Genomic DNA, 15,684 nt, shown 5'->3' on the forward strand with positions numbered 1-15,684 from the left:
AACCTCAGTTGGACTCGATGATCTTAGAGGACTTTTCCAACCTAAGTGATTCTATGACTCTCGGACAGCCTGTGTGCCAGCCCATACGCCGGCCCTAAGACATCCACCTGCTGTCCAGTGCTGGCGGCTGGCAGGAAATGACAGCATCTGCGAGCTATGTGCCAAGGAAAGCTCGGTGGCCTCAATTACTGCTAATTATTTGGGTCCATGAAATCCTGTGCCGGGCTGTTGAAAAGCCAGACCCAGAATGGTGCCTTCATCCACCCTGGGAGGAAGACGAGGGTCTCTTTTTCACAGCCCAGGGCAGATGAAGCACTGCCGAAAATAAACAGAGCCGGAGACCAGCCCATCAGCAGCGCCATTCCCGCGGCGGCCTTGTCTGTCTGAATGGGGTCTCACTGCCAAAAATAATGCCTGTCCTTGCTCCTGTGTTTTCAGCAGACATTCACTGACAGGAAATCCTAAAATAAACCACTTTGGGTTTGGGTTTTATTTTTTTTTTTTACGGTGAGAATTTTTTCCAGCCCCCGCCTTCATCCCCCCCAGCCAAGGCCAGGCACACATGTTGTGGCTTGGGATGAGACTTTCTCGGGGTGGTAAGGCAGCATGAGGACACAAAAACACATTAAAACAGAGTCACCGACCTTCACAATCCCAGACGAATCCAGCCCCTGCCTTTTGTGTGCCATGGCCCAATCCTGGGGCACCAGGTCTCCCCAGGGGCAAGAGGAGGTGCATGGCATTCATCTGGTCCTGCAGGCACCACGGGTAAACACCAAGAAAAAATACTGTGTGCCAGGCGGGCTGGGGGAGGCTGGGTTGTGGAGAGGCTTTGTATGGGTTTGGAGCTTAGCTGCCTATGGTTCTGGTTTTATAACATGGCATCGGTGGGAGATTTTAGCCTCAGATTTTAGAAATCTGGTAAACCCCCCAGGAGACCACAGATACGCTAAACCATGTCCAGACCAGACTGGAAAGATACATCTCCTGGCTCTGTTTGCATGGGAGTCTGACTTGCAACTAAGACTACACATGGCAGTGCTAGGAGTGGGGGAGTGCACAGGCTTGCCCGTTTGGTCCTGCTTCGGCCAGAGGAAGACACATTTGTGGGAGGGAATTGTAGCCCCCCTTCAGGCTTATTAACCCCGTCTGGGCAACATCTTCTTCCCATCACGCAGTGGAGGAGCAGTTGCACAACTCACCACACTTCGGCTATGGCTCTGTAGCCTCCATCAAACCCCCACCTGTCCAGAGACTTTGCTTGGGCTTCTCTCAAATTAAGTGTGACCTTTGAGGCTGGGAGCAGCAGAAGTGCTTGCAAAAATATGACCTCACTCCTGCTGCTCCCTGTTGACATGCACTTCTCCCACAAGCACATTGCTCCCTGTGTATGGAGAATGGACCCTGCACACTGAGGTTCTTCGCACACAAACTAGAGCTTTTCCATGCATGGTGTGATGCCACCTCCTCAGAAGTTGGCCCACGACATCTGTATTTCATTTGCATGTGTATCTTGGGCATCCCAAATCCACAACCCTATGTTGCTAGCAATCATAGTACAGAAGCCTCTGTTTTTATGACCTTCCAAATTTTGGAAAATCTTGGACTTTCTGCCAAATATTTTTCTTTGGGTTTTCTCTGGAAATAAATTGTGCTGAGCTGCCTGGATCTGCCCTGCACTTTGCTTTGGACAGAGCTAAAGAGTTTTTCTTATGTCTGAGAGGGAAGTGTACAAATACTGCTGGACCAATGTGAGCCCAGCCCATCTGACAGGGCTGTTGTGGTTTAACCCCAGAAAAGCAACACCCTGTGGCATGCAGTGTGCAACCCATTGGGCACCTTATCACTCATTGGGCCATGAAAACCATTTCCAAATCTGTCCGTACTCAAGGACTTGTTGCGCTGACCAGTGACTTCTGGAAAAGGCGGGCAGGTGCTAGCCTGAGATGGAAGAAGGGCACATGTCCAAAATTGTCATTTAAAGTGTGGCCCCTCTGGGCTAAGATAATGTCTGTGTGCAGAGCTTGGGGAAACAGAGACTGATGCCTACTTGGTGACATCTAAACATGACTAAAATGAAGATACATAAAAAAGGGTAAGAGCAGACATGAGCCTTCAGGAAGAGGACTACACGTGAGTAGTACACATGGATGGCCTTTGGCAGGCTTGGAGCCCTAGTGAGGCAAGCAGCAAAAGGCTGAAAGGAAAGGAGAAGATAGAGGGTCCTGTTGTGAAATTTGCTGAATCCAACATTTTTCTGCAAGCAGCAGGGTTGCTGGGGCTGCTGAATTCCCAGAAGCTCTGGGATGGCTTCAGACAAATGGGGCTCACACCACAGACCCAAAATGAGGACTGGGAGGGTGCTGGGCTGGGGGCAGGATGGGGCTCTGACACAGATCATGTCTGATTTTACAGGCACTCACTCTGAGTTTGAGGAATTTGTTGACCTCAGAAGCGAAAGGAAACCAAATGGTGGATTCCCAGGAGAAGGAAAGCACACAAAATGTTCTTGGAATTAACTGGAACCAAAAATCTGATTAATGACTTAGTTTGGCGATCCTTCAGAGAGCAGTTTTGACGCTGGTTTGGGGACCTCACTGATTATGGAAGCCCTATTTCCCAATTTTTAAAAAATCAACCCACTTTCTATATTTTGGGCCCTGATGGAGACACTGGTGCATGTCTCCAAACTCTGGAAGTGCTCTATTTTAGTGGAGGGATGAGCTGAGCAGGTCAACAGCCCCTAAGTGATATGGCCCCACAGGTCACATCACAGTAGCATTAAAAGGCTTTCACAGCCTGGACAAGGACTGAGGACAGTATGGATGATCCCTGACCCATAGCTGGTGTAGGTGCGTGGGGAGGCTCAGTGAATACGGCCAGCAACGAGGGAAGGGCTCAGCCCCTTTCCCTATTTTCTGATCAGGTCCTTTGCACAGAGCCTCCTGTCATTGGGTTGTGCACAAGGGAGACCAAAACTGCAGCCTCAGCAGCCGAGAAGAGAGCAACATCAAATAATCTATGAGAGGCTTCTTGCAGCTAAACTCCTCAGGGAACAGTGACCTGCTTTGGCAGTGTTTACACACCGTATCTCTGATTTGCACCTTCAGTATCTCCCAGAGTGAGCTCTGGCTGTACAGCAGCTAGTGATAAAAAATGAGGACAAGTGCACAGAAACCCAAATTTATTGCTGGGGTTTCCTCCCAACCATTACTCACATGGACGAGCTGCTCTTGAGTGTCATATTCCTTTGTGCACCCTTCCCAGTGACAGTTCGTCTCATAAATAACCTCAGGCTCCTGTTTACATTCATCCTTATCTAGATCTTCTTTCAGGTCTGTCAGATGCTCCTGCAACACACAACGGTGCATTGTATAAGGTGAACTTCTTTCATCTGAATTCCTCCGTCACTCATAGATTACAGGGCAGGTATCAACTGATCACAAAACCGTGCTCCTTGTGGCAACATAACATACTTGATGACTGTGAAATAACGAGTTACAGAGTTTTGGTAGAAATGGATCAGAGTTAATGACAAGACATGAAACACCCCGAAGCCATGCTCGGAGCGGTGCCTGGCTCCAGCCAGGCCGTGTGCAGTCCCAGGAAAGGCTGGAGAAAGGAAAAAGCTGGCTTTTGACCTTGGTTGTGTTCTTTGCTGGAGCAAAACTACTGATCTGGGGGGTGTGGGGAAATATGGGCATGAAGAAACCATAGAGCAGTCAGAGCCTAGTGGTACCACTCTCATCTGACATGGGTTGGGGAGGGTGGGTCCCATTTTCTTTTTCGTATTCTTTCAACAGATGAGACAATTATATCTAATCCTTACCCAAAGATTTACACCTGCAGGGTGCTCCACAGTGACAAAGTGGTGAGCCCTCAAAGCACTCCTCTGAGATAGGGAAATTTGGGAAACTTGAGCAAGACCCAGTGATGAGTGGGTTGCAGAGCAGAGAACCAGGGGCTCTGGACTCATAAATGAGTTACTTTAATGCTGGGCATGCTGTGAGCTCTCTCCTTTACTTCTCTGTCTAGCCAGCTCCTCAGTGCTAAATGAAGCACAGAAGATTTTTGTTATGGCTGCTATGAGGATTAAAGCATCAGCACCTACACAATAGTGTACCGTACAACATAATTAGTAAAATTCAGAGGTCGGCTCTGCATGTGTCAGACACTCGCACTACAGACACAACAATCAGCGGCAAATATTGGCTTGGGAATTTAGCAATACAAAACCCTGCAAGTTTTGACCCCCTTCATTCCCTTTCCTCCCAGTTACTCTTACTGCCCAGCACAGAGCACCCTGCCTCCAGGGCAGCTTTAGACAGGAGCGTCTGGGGTGACTGACCACATCACACACTGTTCCTCATGATCTGATGCTCCAGCTGACCCCATAAGTGTGTAGACACATCCAGACCCATCTCAAACTGCCTGTGACCTGCCCAAAAGGACCTGTCTGGCTGCCATCTCCTTCCCCACCAACACCTTCCTAATGCCTACTGAGGGGCTGCAATGATTAATGACTTAATGGCACTATATGGCTTGGAAAGCGAGATGTACTGTACAAAAATTCAACAATTTTTATTAACTAGCTCATGACATACATGCCAGCTATGACTTTTCAATTCACAAGTTTAGATATGAAGAGGAAGTGATTTGTCTTAATTAGTTTTTAATTTAAAAAAAAATAAAAACTGTAAGGTGGCTCTTGGGAGAGGAAACTGTAGTAATTTACACAAGGACTTCTGGAGATTCAAACTATATCAGAGCCCAGAGCAATAGTCTGAGAAAGTTTTTTTCTTGCAATTCCTATTTGGTTGAACTGTGAACATTATTTTTGTTGAAACACTTTTCTCCATGCAAAGTGTGGTCTCTGGAAAAGTGAAATTTTCTACTAAAAATCTTGTTTTGCCAAAATTTTTATACTTTCTGTTGGAAAAGTGCAATTGAAAACATTTTAATTTGTTGAAAAGGATTGACTTGTTTCATTTCTGGCTAGTTCAACGTTAATCTGAATCTGTACTGGAGCTATTGTGGTATTGTAAGAGCACAGTAACTCAGGTCCCTCATGCCTGGTGCTCCACTGTGTCCCACAAATCTTGTCTGGATTGCATTTTTTATAGCACAAGCCATCATGAGAGATACTGTCTGGCCAAGGATTTTAAACACCCAAACCACAACTCACATGAGGCGTTTCCAGTACAGCATTTCCAAAACAAAACACACACATGCATGCTTTATTTGGGATGGCTGAACTTCACACTCGGAAAAATAATTAACTGACTGTAACTCAACTTTTCAGCACAGTCTCCTGCAGAACAGGAATCCCCAAATTGAACAAGTTTTTGTTGCTTAGACCAACTGAAGAGGAGACACCCATTACGTTCAGTCTTACAGCCTGTTCTCTTTGCCAAGAATGGGCTGTCTCTTACAAGGTACTTTCCAGTAATTTCCCAGTCAATACTGAAAAGCTGCAAGACGTGAAGCCTACATTTCCCTTGGGGTATTACTTCACAGATCTCCTCATTAGGAACTATTAGATGACCAGCATGTATTTTCCTTCTCTTAATTTCACCTTGCTATTCTAATCAAGACTTCCTGCACCACTTTAATGATTCTCCCCCTTCTTTCAGTGCTTATTGCTCATAAGGCTCAGTGGATGAAACTCTGGGGCAGGGCTGCAGGGGTGAGCCAGGCTGATGCTACCCAAGCACTCCCTGCTGTTGGGTGCACATCTCTTCAAATCAGAGCAGAGAAAGGAGGATGACACTCATCGAGCAAGCAGCTGTCTGATCCACAGCTCTTCTGCTACGGATGCTTTGAGAAAGCAGCTGACGGCTTTCAAATCCTTTTTCATTTGCCACAAGAGAGAAATGCACGGCCCTATTAGCCCGGCTGGTGGCCAGATTTGTTTTTCAGGGCATGTGCTTTTGCAGCAGCGTGTAGCTGCTCTCCTAAACTCAAAGCTCCAGAGAGATGCCTCTTTGCCCTAATCGTGCTGACTACAGCATGTTTATCTTTCCCTGATATGCTATCTTCATCAATTTTACCAGCCCTCTGATGACTGCACACGTTACTGTCCCCATGCATCATGCTGAGACCTGCTCCTGAACCAGGGCAGAAGAAGAAATTTGTCATCAACTCTTCCATTCGCTTGACAATAACACGGCCTAATATTTCATGAAAATGAAGTGCCCAGAGCACTCCTGATAGTTTACAGTTGTGATAAAGGATGGTCAGACGGATACTGTCAGCCATTAAACAGTTTGCAATCACAGAGCTCCGGAAAGAAAGTAAAGGCCTTTGGGCCCTTCTTGGTGTCAAATGTTGTGTCATGGGTGTAAAGGATGTTTCTAGGAGCAATTCCTCGTTGAATCAAGAGGTTGTCCTTTTTTTGCAAGCTTTCTACCTACATGCAAGATTCCCTCGTAATCTATGTTTGCTCCAAGACACCAATGCTACTTGCTTTGCAGCCCAGAAAAATCAGACTTCATTTTTAAAGTTATTATGCTCGTAATATTCTCTCTCTCCTTTTCTATCCAAGCACAGCAACAGCAAGCTGAGTCCCAGGCACCCATCAAATGCTTCACTCAGTCACTGCAGCTCTGCCCTGTACCTTTCTGGGCTTCCTGCTGCAAGAGACACCTGCCTGCCTGGCAGACTTTGATGCCTCGCTCCTAGCTGCAGCAAGAAGTGCCAGGAGTATTGTTCCCAAGGACAACCAGACCCAGGAGCTTGCTGCCTCAGCCCCACAACACGTCTCACACCAAGGTTACCTGTGTGGTTGGGGACGCTGGGGGCAAGCCCTCAACTTCAGTCTTGACTTTGCTGCGCTTGTTAATTACTGGATTGACTGTGCTGCTCACGGCCGACTCGCTGTTCTGCTTGCTCTAGGAAAGAAAACCAGGCAAGATATGGCACCAGGGTTTGGGACGAGACACTGACTGCAGCCCACCTCTTCATTAAAAGTTAACTGAAAAATCAGTCAAGGTTGAACTTCAGGAGTGGCTGGGGACAACAGGGTATTGGCCTGCTGGCCTGGGTTTCACATGAAAACTACCCCGTGTGGGTTTGTGCAAGGCAGAGATGGAAGAGAGGGAAGTCAAGGACAGTGTCAGCTTCTGCAGGCTCACCAGTGAGCTTGACCTTGCTGCTGCTGCTCCATTTCAGAGTGATCCAGTCCCTGTCAAAGCCATCAAAAACCTTATGCAACCCCTGCCTAAGCCATGAATTTATTTCTCAATGCGATGAAATGATTTGTTGAGAAAATGAATTCCTGGGGGGAGTGGGGGGCTCTGGTTACATGTGAGGGCTCCAGCGTGCTTGGGTGCATGGAAGACTATGTGTGTATTTTGCTAAGCTCTTAAAAAATGAGAACAACTTCAGGAGAAAAAACATCCCATTGTATGTGCATAGAATTGGAACATTAACATTTTAAATACACTCTTGCTAATTGCTCAAAATTGGTCCTGCAAGTTATTAAACAGAGGCATAACTCCTGCCAGCCACATTATTTTGGTAGCCAGTTTGTGAGAAAAAACAAAACCAATCAATCAAATAACCTTCAATAACAAGCAGAGTTTGCAGCGCAGCAGCCATGAGAAACCCTAAAACAATAAACCAGTCTGAAAAGTTCAGTATGATACAACTGAAACAACAAATTGAAATGGGTGTGAAATGAGGTGAAATAAGTCTTTGGGGAGAAAAGCAACTGCAATTTAAACTTCCAAGGAATGAAAATGGGAAGGAAAAATGATTAAAAATGTGCTAGACATAGTCACTAAACCTGTGCATGTGGAGGACTTGTGCACACATGCATGTGCCTGTATGAACTCACAGGCATTTGCAAGGACGGGTTTGAGGTGTGGGATTTCATACGCATCATAGCATTCCTAGTTTCCAAAATCTAGCCCCTAGTTTTGCAAACCTTAACAGTAAAAAACTACAGCAGGGATACCCCAGAGAGAAAGCTACTGAAAAAGAAGGAACAATAAGTAAAATGGCTAGAGGTCCTAGGTAGGATGCACTTATTTGTTAAAGAAGAAGGGAATAAGGTATTTTAGGAACATTGGCATGGTTCACATCAGTAGAAAAAGGAAAGGAGGGATTGGTGAAGGAACCAAGCTTGGTTCACAGTGCTTGGGTACTCATCTGGCAAAACGCTGCAGCATGTGCTAACTTCCCTCAATTTTAATAGCACATAATATGTGTTCAAAGAGATTTGTAGCCTCAGATGACCCTGCATATCATGTTCAACACTTTGGTGGTTCAAGACCTTTGGTTCCTGCATGGGTAGGTACGTGTGTGCGCAAGGAAGGGAGGTGGGCACAAAATTTGGCTGTGACTAGTCCAGAAATGCTTTTCCAGGAGGAAGAAAAAGCAATGTAAAGGGAGAGCATGAGTAAAAAGAGAGTGGGTAAAACTCCCAGAGCCACCACGAAGGGTAGCACTCACCCCATGGAGAACATGCCTCCATTTCCCCATGTGCCATGCATGGAGAGAGCCAGGATGGCTGTCCCTACCTGGCTGGAGTCAGAGATGCAGTTGCTGTTGCTGTTGATCTGTGCCGGCGGTGGGTTGACGGAGATGACTGCCATGTGCTGCCGCGGGGGGAAAGTTGGGGACGGCTGGATCAGGGGAGGAGTGTGTCCGAAGGCTGAGCTCAGGCCTCTCTGCTGGGTCAGGATCTGCTGGTATGTCACGGGGTTAATGGGGTGGGGGAAGCTGAACGCTGGGCTGCAGCAATAGGAGGAGGAAAAATGATGAGGAGTTATTTTAAATGATATTTATCACATTGGCTAGCAACTGATTCAAGTTTGGCTTCCTGGAGACTCCAGAAGTCAGGCTGCAATGCCCCAGCTAGATGCCTTCAATGCCACGATAAGGCTGACAGCCTGCTTTACTACAAAGACAGGATTTGTCTTGTGTGTGCCTCAGCAAACTTGTGAATCATTTCAACCCACATGTCAGACTGACTGTAATTTCTTTGCTTCCTATGTTTAAAAACAGCCAAAGCCCTTGGCAAGGAGTGCAGAAGAGGATGGGACTTGGACACATCTGGCTTTGCAGCCCCCGAGGCTCCCGGATTTTCCCAGGCAGACCTATTGTGCAGACTCACAACTTTGCTATCCTCAATACAAAAAACCAGCATCACTTGGCTCACCTGGCACAGATCACAGTGAGGATGAATAACTATCCATTTAACATAGTCCAAAACTATGCAGTTTACTCTGCATTCAGGTGAGGGGAGTGCTGGCTCAGGGGACTGCTGAAGTATGTCACCCTTCATCCGTAGGTCACTGGTTCAGCTCCAACCTAGATCAGCAGTGACCAGAAGCACCAGCATCTCCTGGCTGCTTGGGCACTAACTGGGAGCAACAGGTCCGAGCCAGGATGCAGCAGTCGACAACATTAAAAATGAAGCGCTGCTTCTGGAAACAAGAGGTTTACTCCCAGGGTGAGTCCCTTTGGCAAAGATGGAGAAGCAAGGGAGATGCTCTGCTTCCTGTACTCTAGGTAGGTGATGCACGAACCATAGACTCAACCCAAAAATCCATTATTTGCCACCTTTAAGAGGTGTCTGCTCTGAACCTTTACCTTCATGGTATTTTCTCTCGCATCACCAAAACTGCCCACCGTGTGAGTGCTCAGAGAACGGGGCCATAATTAGCAACATGCTTCATTTCCAATTTTGCTTTTAGAGAAAATACTTATTGTCGGTGACCTTACAATTAATATTTCTGTTCCAAACCAGTTAATGACAACTTGACCAAAAGAATAAAGGGCAAAAATCACTACAGTGTAAAAGAGCTCAGGGAGTTAAATATGTGCCGCAGCTAATGAGGTGTGATAGCAGGCTACTGCACAGCTTTGTTAATGTTACAGCAAAGTCTGAAAATGACTTTCTGAAGTGCTACTAGGATCTGGGTCTGGGCAGGTGAGAAAGGATTTCATTCCTGCCACTAAGACATTGTTAAAATATTAACAAAAAAGTCTTTTCCCCCCAAATTACTGACAGTTATCCTGTTATATATGTAACCCATTATACAGTTCCTGACATTCAAGATACACCTTTAGAACATTTGGAAGAGTTTCAAATTCAGTATTATTACTTGATTACTCCCCCAGAGGCCAAAACTGACCATTGGGTCAGACTCTGCTGATTTATTGAAAATACCAGATGCTACCTTGAAAAGCTTAAAATCTGAGTATAAGATGAGATGCTACAGGTATGCCCAGTTAAAGACAACAGGTGACAAGACTAGAGAAATATGATTACTAGACAAGGAGTTGCTATTTGTTTAAGTTAGCATTATGTTTGATTTTACAGCCAGCTTCTAAATGATGCTGCCAGATAAAGTAACTGATAAAATTAATGTTACTGTTACTAATGCCAATGTCTCTGTTTTCCCCTACAAATTTTAGGAGTGCGTGTTCTTTATAAAACCTTGCTTTGCAACATCAGTGTTAATTAGAACTAACATTTTTAACAGTTAAGTAATAAAAAGAATAATAACATTGTGAAACTTGTGTGAAGCAATCATGGCAGGAATCGACAACAGTGAGCTGCCTAGTGTAAGTGCTTTTTAATTAAGGTTTGAGCAAAACTTTACTCAAGGGCTTAGATTTGTTTTAAATATATTTTTAGAATTAGGCTCTTAAATCTGCCCAGGCAACATTCTTTTTAAGGATGTGGACCAATAATTTGGAGACTACTTTGGGGCAATCTCTTAAATCAGAGGGTTTCTTAATCATTCCAACGGCTCTCAATAAGCATATTTTAGGTGAATTTATTCTCCATTTCTGCTAGCAGGGAGGCATGATCATACTGTAATTACTGGAAATCTGGTAACCAATAATCCCAATCTACCTCTCCCCCCATATGCCATGAAGTACCCTTCCACATGCAAAATCAGATGGGGGTCTTTGATTTAATACACTACACAGCCCCAATGCACAAAAGCAGAGGCTGAAAGGAAGGGAAGGTCTCCCTTGCTGGAGGATCAGCCCTCCTTTTCCAGGGATGGTTATGCAGCTGAATGAAGCCGGTCCCAGAGCTTTACCTGATTGTCCCAGCAGATAAATGGCCGTAGGAGCCACTCGCCGCTGAACTGCTTCTGGAGTTGTTGATATACGCCACGAGAGAGTTTGGGGAGGTCCTGATCATCGTCTGGAGATCAATGCTGGCATCAGACAGCGGGGAGATAGACAGGGCTCTTTTTCGGCTTAATCTTGGAGTCACCCGTGGGCTTGAAAACCGAGACACTGTAGGAAAGAGAGACTTTGTCAGACAAAACCAGGGGGCTGCTCCCTTCCAGCGGGGGGGCAGGAGGTGCTGAGGCCTGCTGCGCTTGTGACTGCTGTGGGATGTTCAGGAGCTGGGAGCAGTGCAGGGACCCGCTGCACTTTGACGGGAGGTTTCAGGCAGCATCGCGAACGCTCGCTTGCTTCACCCTCCTCCGGGGATAAACAGAAGCTTGTCCACCATCCCCTTTCATTGGCACTAAATTAACTTAAAATTAAAAGGGAAAAGGCCCCACAAGCTTTCTGTGAGCTCAGCCGTCCCTGCTGACTCGGTGGCAGGAGCAGCGAGCCAGAAGAGCAGCGCGTCAGAGCCGGGGCGACCCTCGGAAATGGTGCGTGCGCTTGTGTGCAGAGGGAACGGAAACCAAACGAGAGCGAATACAATGCAGACCATCCAATTAACGACGGAGGCGAGGCTCCAGGAGCCCCGAAAGTAAATTAAGAGTTTTAAGAAAACCAATTTGGCAGCTCAGGCACAAAGTTCAAGCTCTCCCCCTCCGAGGAGACCTGCCAGTGCCTGGACCCTATTAGCGATTGTCAATCATTCGGGCATGAAGTCATTTCCAACCCTGCCAGTCCCGTTTGTGGATCTGCAATACATGGCGAGTTACTACTGTATGCATTTGGCCTCCCCCGGTGTTTTGGCATTGCTGACTGGAACGACTGACTTCATCCAGAGGAAACTCTGCCTGGGCCTGACCCACCTGCAAATCTCCGGTGTGGCATGGACAGGAGCTGGGGATGGGCGATACCACAACGTTCCCCCATACCAGGGTACCACATACAAAACCTGCCCGAGCCCTAGACCTGCCTGGAACATCTTATCCCTCCAAATCAATGTGAGCAGCATTTAAGTTGCCTATTTAAAAAAACCAAAGAGATTTCTAAGGGTAAAACATGAGACTCAGCCATAGGGTCCAGCTGGTAATCCCCATCAACCACCCAGGAGGGCAGGAGGGCTCAGCTTCTCCAGCTCCTTCCCTCAAGGAGCACAGCACAGTATTACTATCCGGCTTTTCCAGTGGCGGTCTCCCCAGAAAGCTTGCTGTGGGTATATCCTGTTAAACACTGTGAATAAAACAGTATCTTGCCCAGACAGGCAATATGAGCTGTTTTCCTCTAGGTGGTTGGGGGGATGGATTTTGGTTGCGTATCACCAAGTACGAGCCCAGCACTTTGCAAGAGCATAAACTTTCCACCCTGACGACAGTGCTGGTATGTGAGAGGGTGAATGGGATGTACAAGGAGGTAAAATATATCCTGCCAGTGTGACCAAATAGTTCCTTGATTTGTGTTGGCTCGCAGACATTTGTGTCAACATTTCCCTGAGACCAGTGGCTGGGTTGCAGTCTCCCAGTCTCCACATGACTCACCCGTGTACCTAAGTGGGTCTGTCATTACCATGCGTGGGAGCTGCGTAATCGATGGGTTTTAGTACCACCGTCCCCTTATTACCCATAATGTCCCTCGTTGCACAAGATAAATTACTTGCCCAAAGTCCCACTGGAAGTCCAAGGCTAAGTTGGTACTTGAAACAAACACTCTTGTGACTTTTGTCCTATACCGAAGAAGCTTCAAGACTTGCTAGGTGCAATACTGACAATATTGGGAATTTCTCCTAAAAATCAGGTTGTTACACATCTGCTGAACACGTTCTTCTTATAGCATTTTGTATAACCACATTTTGCATCCTGACAGGGCAGGGAGAAGCTTGAAAACATAACTTAAGGATCAGGTAGCAAACAAAGAACACACAGGTCTGTAAAAATCACCTCCTGAGAGTTAAAGCTGTCTCATGATTTGGAAGGACTAGACTCAAACTTTCCTAACTCTTGTGGCTGGCAGTTTCCAGCCCTGCTCTGCCGTGCTGAGTGGCACTTCCCTTGGGAGCTGGAAGAGGAGCAACTGGTTGGTAGAGGCACTATACATGCAAAACCAAAACGAGCAAAGAAACTCCCCTCAGCAAAGACTGGCCCTGCCTAAAAGCTGGAGTGGAATATTCCCAAACTTCACACCTGGTTCATGAAATTTGGGCCCTGCCAGAGCCCTGGACTGAGCAACGTGGGGGTTGCGTTGATCTAGATCATAATTATCCCACTGTCGTCAATTTAGATGAGCTCCTTTAGATAGGGTTTACGTTTTATTCTGTATGTATTGCACCTAGGACGATGGGGCTCCATCTGAGCTGAGTTGTCAGTGTTTCTGTCCTACAAATAATATGCATCTTTCCAGATATAGATATTGTTTTCTGCATTTGCATTCCCACAGTCTCCTCCTTCTGTAACAGAAGGAAGCAGGCCAGATTTGACAGTCATATTTATCTCTGTTACTCCCACACCTCAAGGGAGATCTGTTTATTAATGTGCCACTTCCCTTGATAAATTACTAAATAGAAAGAAAAGCCTTGTACTCATTTCTTACTGTTCCTTCCCATGATTTATGTCCATGGTGCTGGTTCAGCCATTGGTTGCCATTAATTTGCAGAGGGAAGAAGTCCTGATGTCCAACAGAAACCTGGGTTTTTGCAGTGCATCCAATGTGGGCACCCCTCCCTGCTGCACATAGGTACATAATTTTTTCCCTGTGTAAAACTCTGCTGGAAGCTGTCAGATTTGCAATCTGGCCTGGGACTTCTCCAGCCCAAAAGCAGTAATATGCGTTGCGTTACTGTCTGCTCTAATTTAGATCTTGCGAGTACTGTGGGCTATCTGAAATGTTCGATAGCAGATCCAATAGGTTGGGCTGATGCTTTACACAAAAGCCCCTTAGGTCTTGTGGGCTTCCAGGGAAAGCTGTGACCTAAAATCTTGCTATGGATGAACAGTTCCTCTTTTCTCAATGACAGGCTGCCCAAGGTGCCCAGGAAGGAAAGCAGCTGGGAAACAGAAAAGGAGTTTAACCACACGAAGAAGCGATCACTAGTGCATTTAGGAAGAGAGAATCTTTTCAAAATTATTGGTCAAAAGCAGATTAACAGCACCAGGATCATTCTTAATAATAAAATTGGCCTGACCTAATCCCCTGATCCGAGGACACTGCGCGCGAATGTTAAATGATACCAGGCAGCAGCAAAGATTAGCGTTAGTATAGCTGTACACAAAGGCAAGGTGTGTCAGCAATACAGGCTGACTGACAGCCCCTTGGATAAGTAAGCAAAATCCTCTGTTGCCTGAGGTCCGGTGGTGTTTCAAAGGAAAAACCACATAAAACTTCTTCAGCAGTGACTGTGCCCAGAGAAGTAAATGAAGGCGGGATCCATTTTTTAGACACAGAGACAGAGAGGCTCAGGAGGATTTATCACCAGTATTCCCCCTCTCATCTCCCCTTCAAAAATGCTGACTTATCAAAATGAACAGGGTTAGTTTTAAGACTTTTGATGTTTGGAAAATATGTAAGGGGAAGAATTTCCAAACTGTCAGAGTACCCCTTCAGAACTCTTGAAAGAAAAAAAATCTGGTTTTTTAATGTTGTTGTTCTAAAAGATGTTTTGTTGAGAAACATAAAGTTATCATAGGTTAAAAGGAATTTGAAGAAGTCATAAATTGAAATAAAATCAGGAAATTATTTTAAAATTAATTCCACTAATCTGTCAGTTTCAATTTTTAAAATTAATTTCTCTGTGCCTCTCTATCTCAGATGGAGACCTTTTTCACCTTCAGTTTCTTTCCCTTGAATACTTTTGAGAGATGAGAAAACTCTTTCTTACCCAGATCTAGAAAGAAGCGATAGGCTAAAGCCCACAAGCAAAACAAGAAAAAAAAGACAACTCCATGAGGTACTCTGTATCATTGCCTCCTCTGGTGTTCAATAATATTTCCAGACAAGGACATTTACAGCATGCCCAGGTTGGGTGTTCTTTGGTGGTGAATCTTCCCGTACCAATTTGCTCTGCTACTTCTACCTCTCATCTTGAATAACACCTATGAAAGCCAGCAGTTGCTTTCCATTGACTGCCATGGACTTTGGAACATGGAATAAATATGAATTTAAAAAGCTGACCAAGAGACACCCTTGTTTGAGCTATCTCATCTTTACTTTCAAACTAATTCTTTCCTGTTTGGAAAACATGCTATGTTTATGTGCTCATTTTCTGGACATACTAACAACAGCTTGTTTTTTATCTATTCAGTGTATATTAAAAGAATCTGCCCTGAATGGAGGAAACTCGATTTGTTTTCAGTTTTGTTTTTGCAAAAGCTAAAGATACCTGCTTAGAATTTAAAACTTTTTTATATTTCAAGCACCAATAAAAATATCCTTTGGCCTGAAATAAAACACAGGAAATTTTAAGCCAAAAGACTGTCCCTGTCTTCCTACAATCTCAGAGCTTGGAGGAGATTAAAATGAAGATGTCAAGTGGTGAACAGAAGGGTGCAGGTT

General features: G+C 45.6%; 1 protein-coding gene across 2 annotated transcripts in view; it reads right to left on the minus strand.

Annotated features, from left to right (window-relative positions):
- The window catches only part of GLI2 (GLI family zinc finger 2), a gene marked incomplete at both ends in the record, with an annotated part of 143,504 nt that overhangs the window by 16,041 nt on the left and 111,779 nt on the right, over nucleotides 1-15,684 (minus strand). For both annotated transcript variants that reach the window (XM_082001859.1, XM_082001858.1), the window contains 4 exons: nucleotides 3,219-3,350; nucleotides 6,777-6,890; nucleotides 8,523-8,736; nucleotides 11,064-11,265. In XM_082001859.1, coding sequence (XP_081857985.1) covers nucleotides 3,219-3,350; nucleotides 6,777-6,890; nucleotides 8,523-8,736; nucleotides 11,064-11,265 — 662 coding nt within the window. The remainder of the gene's footprint in view (nucleotides 1-3,218; nucleotides 3,351-6,776; nucleotides 6,891-8,522; nucleotides 8,737-11,063; nucleotides 11,266-15,684) is intronic.

The sequence above is a fragment of the Phaethon aethereus genome, assembly GCF_964289735.1.
Source record: "Phaethon aethereus genome assembly, chromosome: 6".
Classification (NCBI taxonomy): Eukaryota; Metazoa; Chordata; class Aves; order Phaethontiformes; family Phaethontidae; genus Phaethon; species Phaethon aethereus.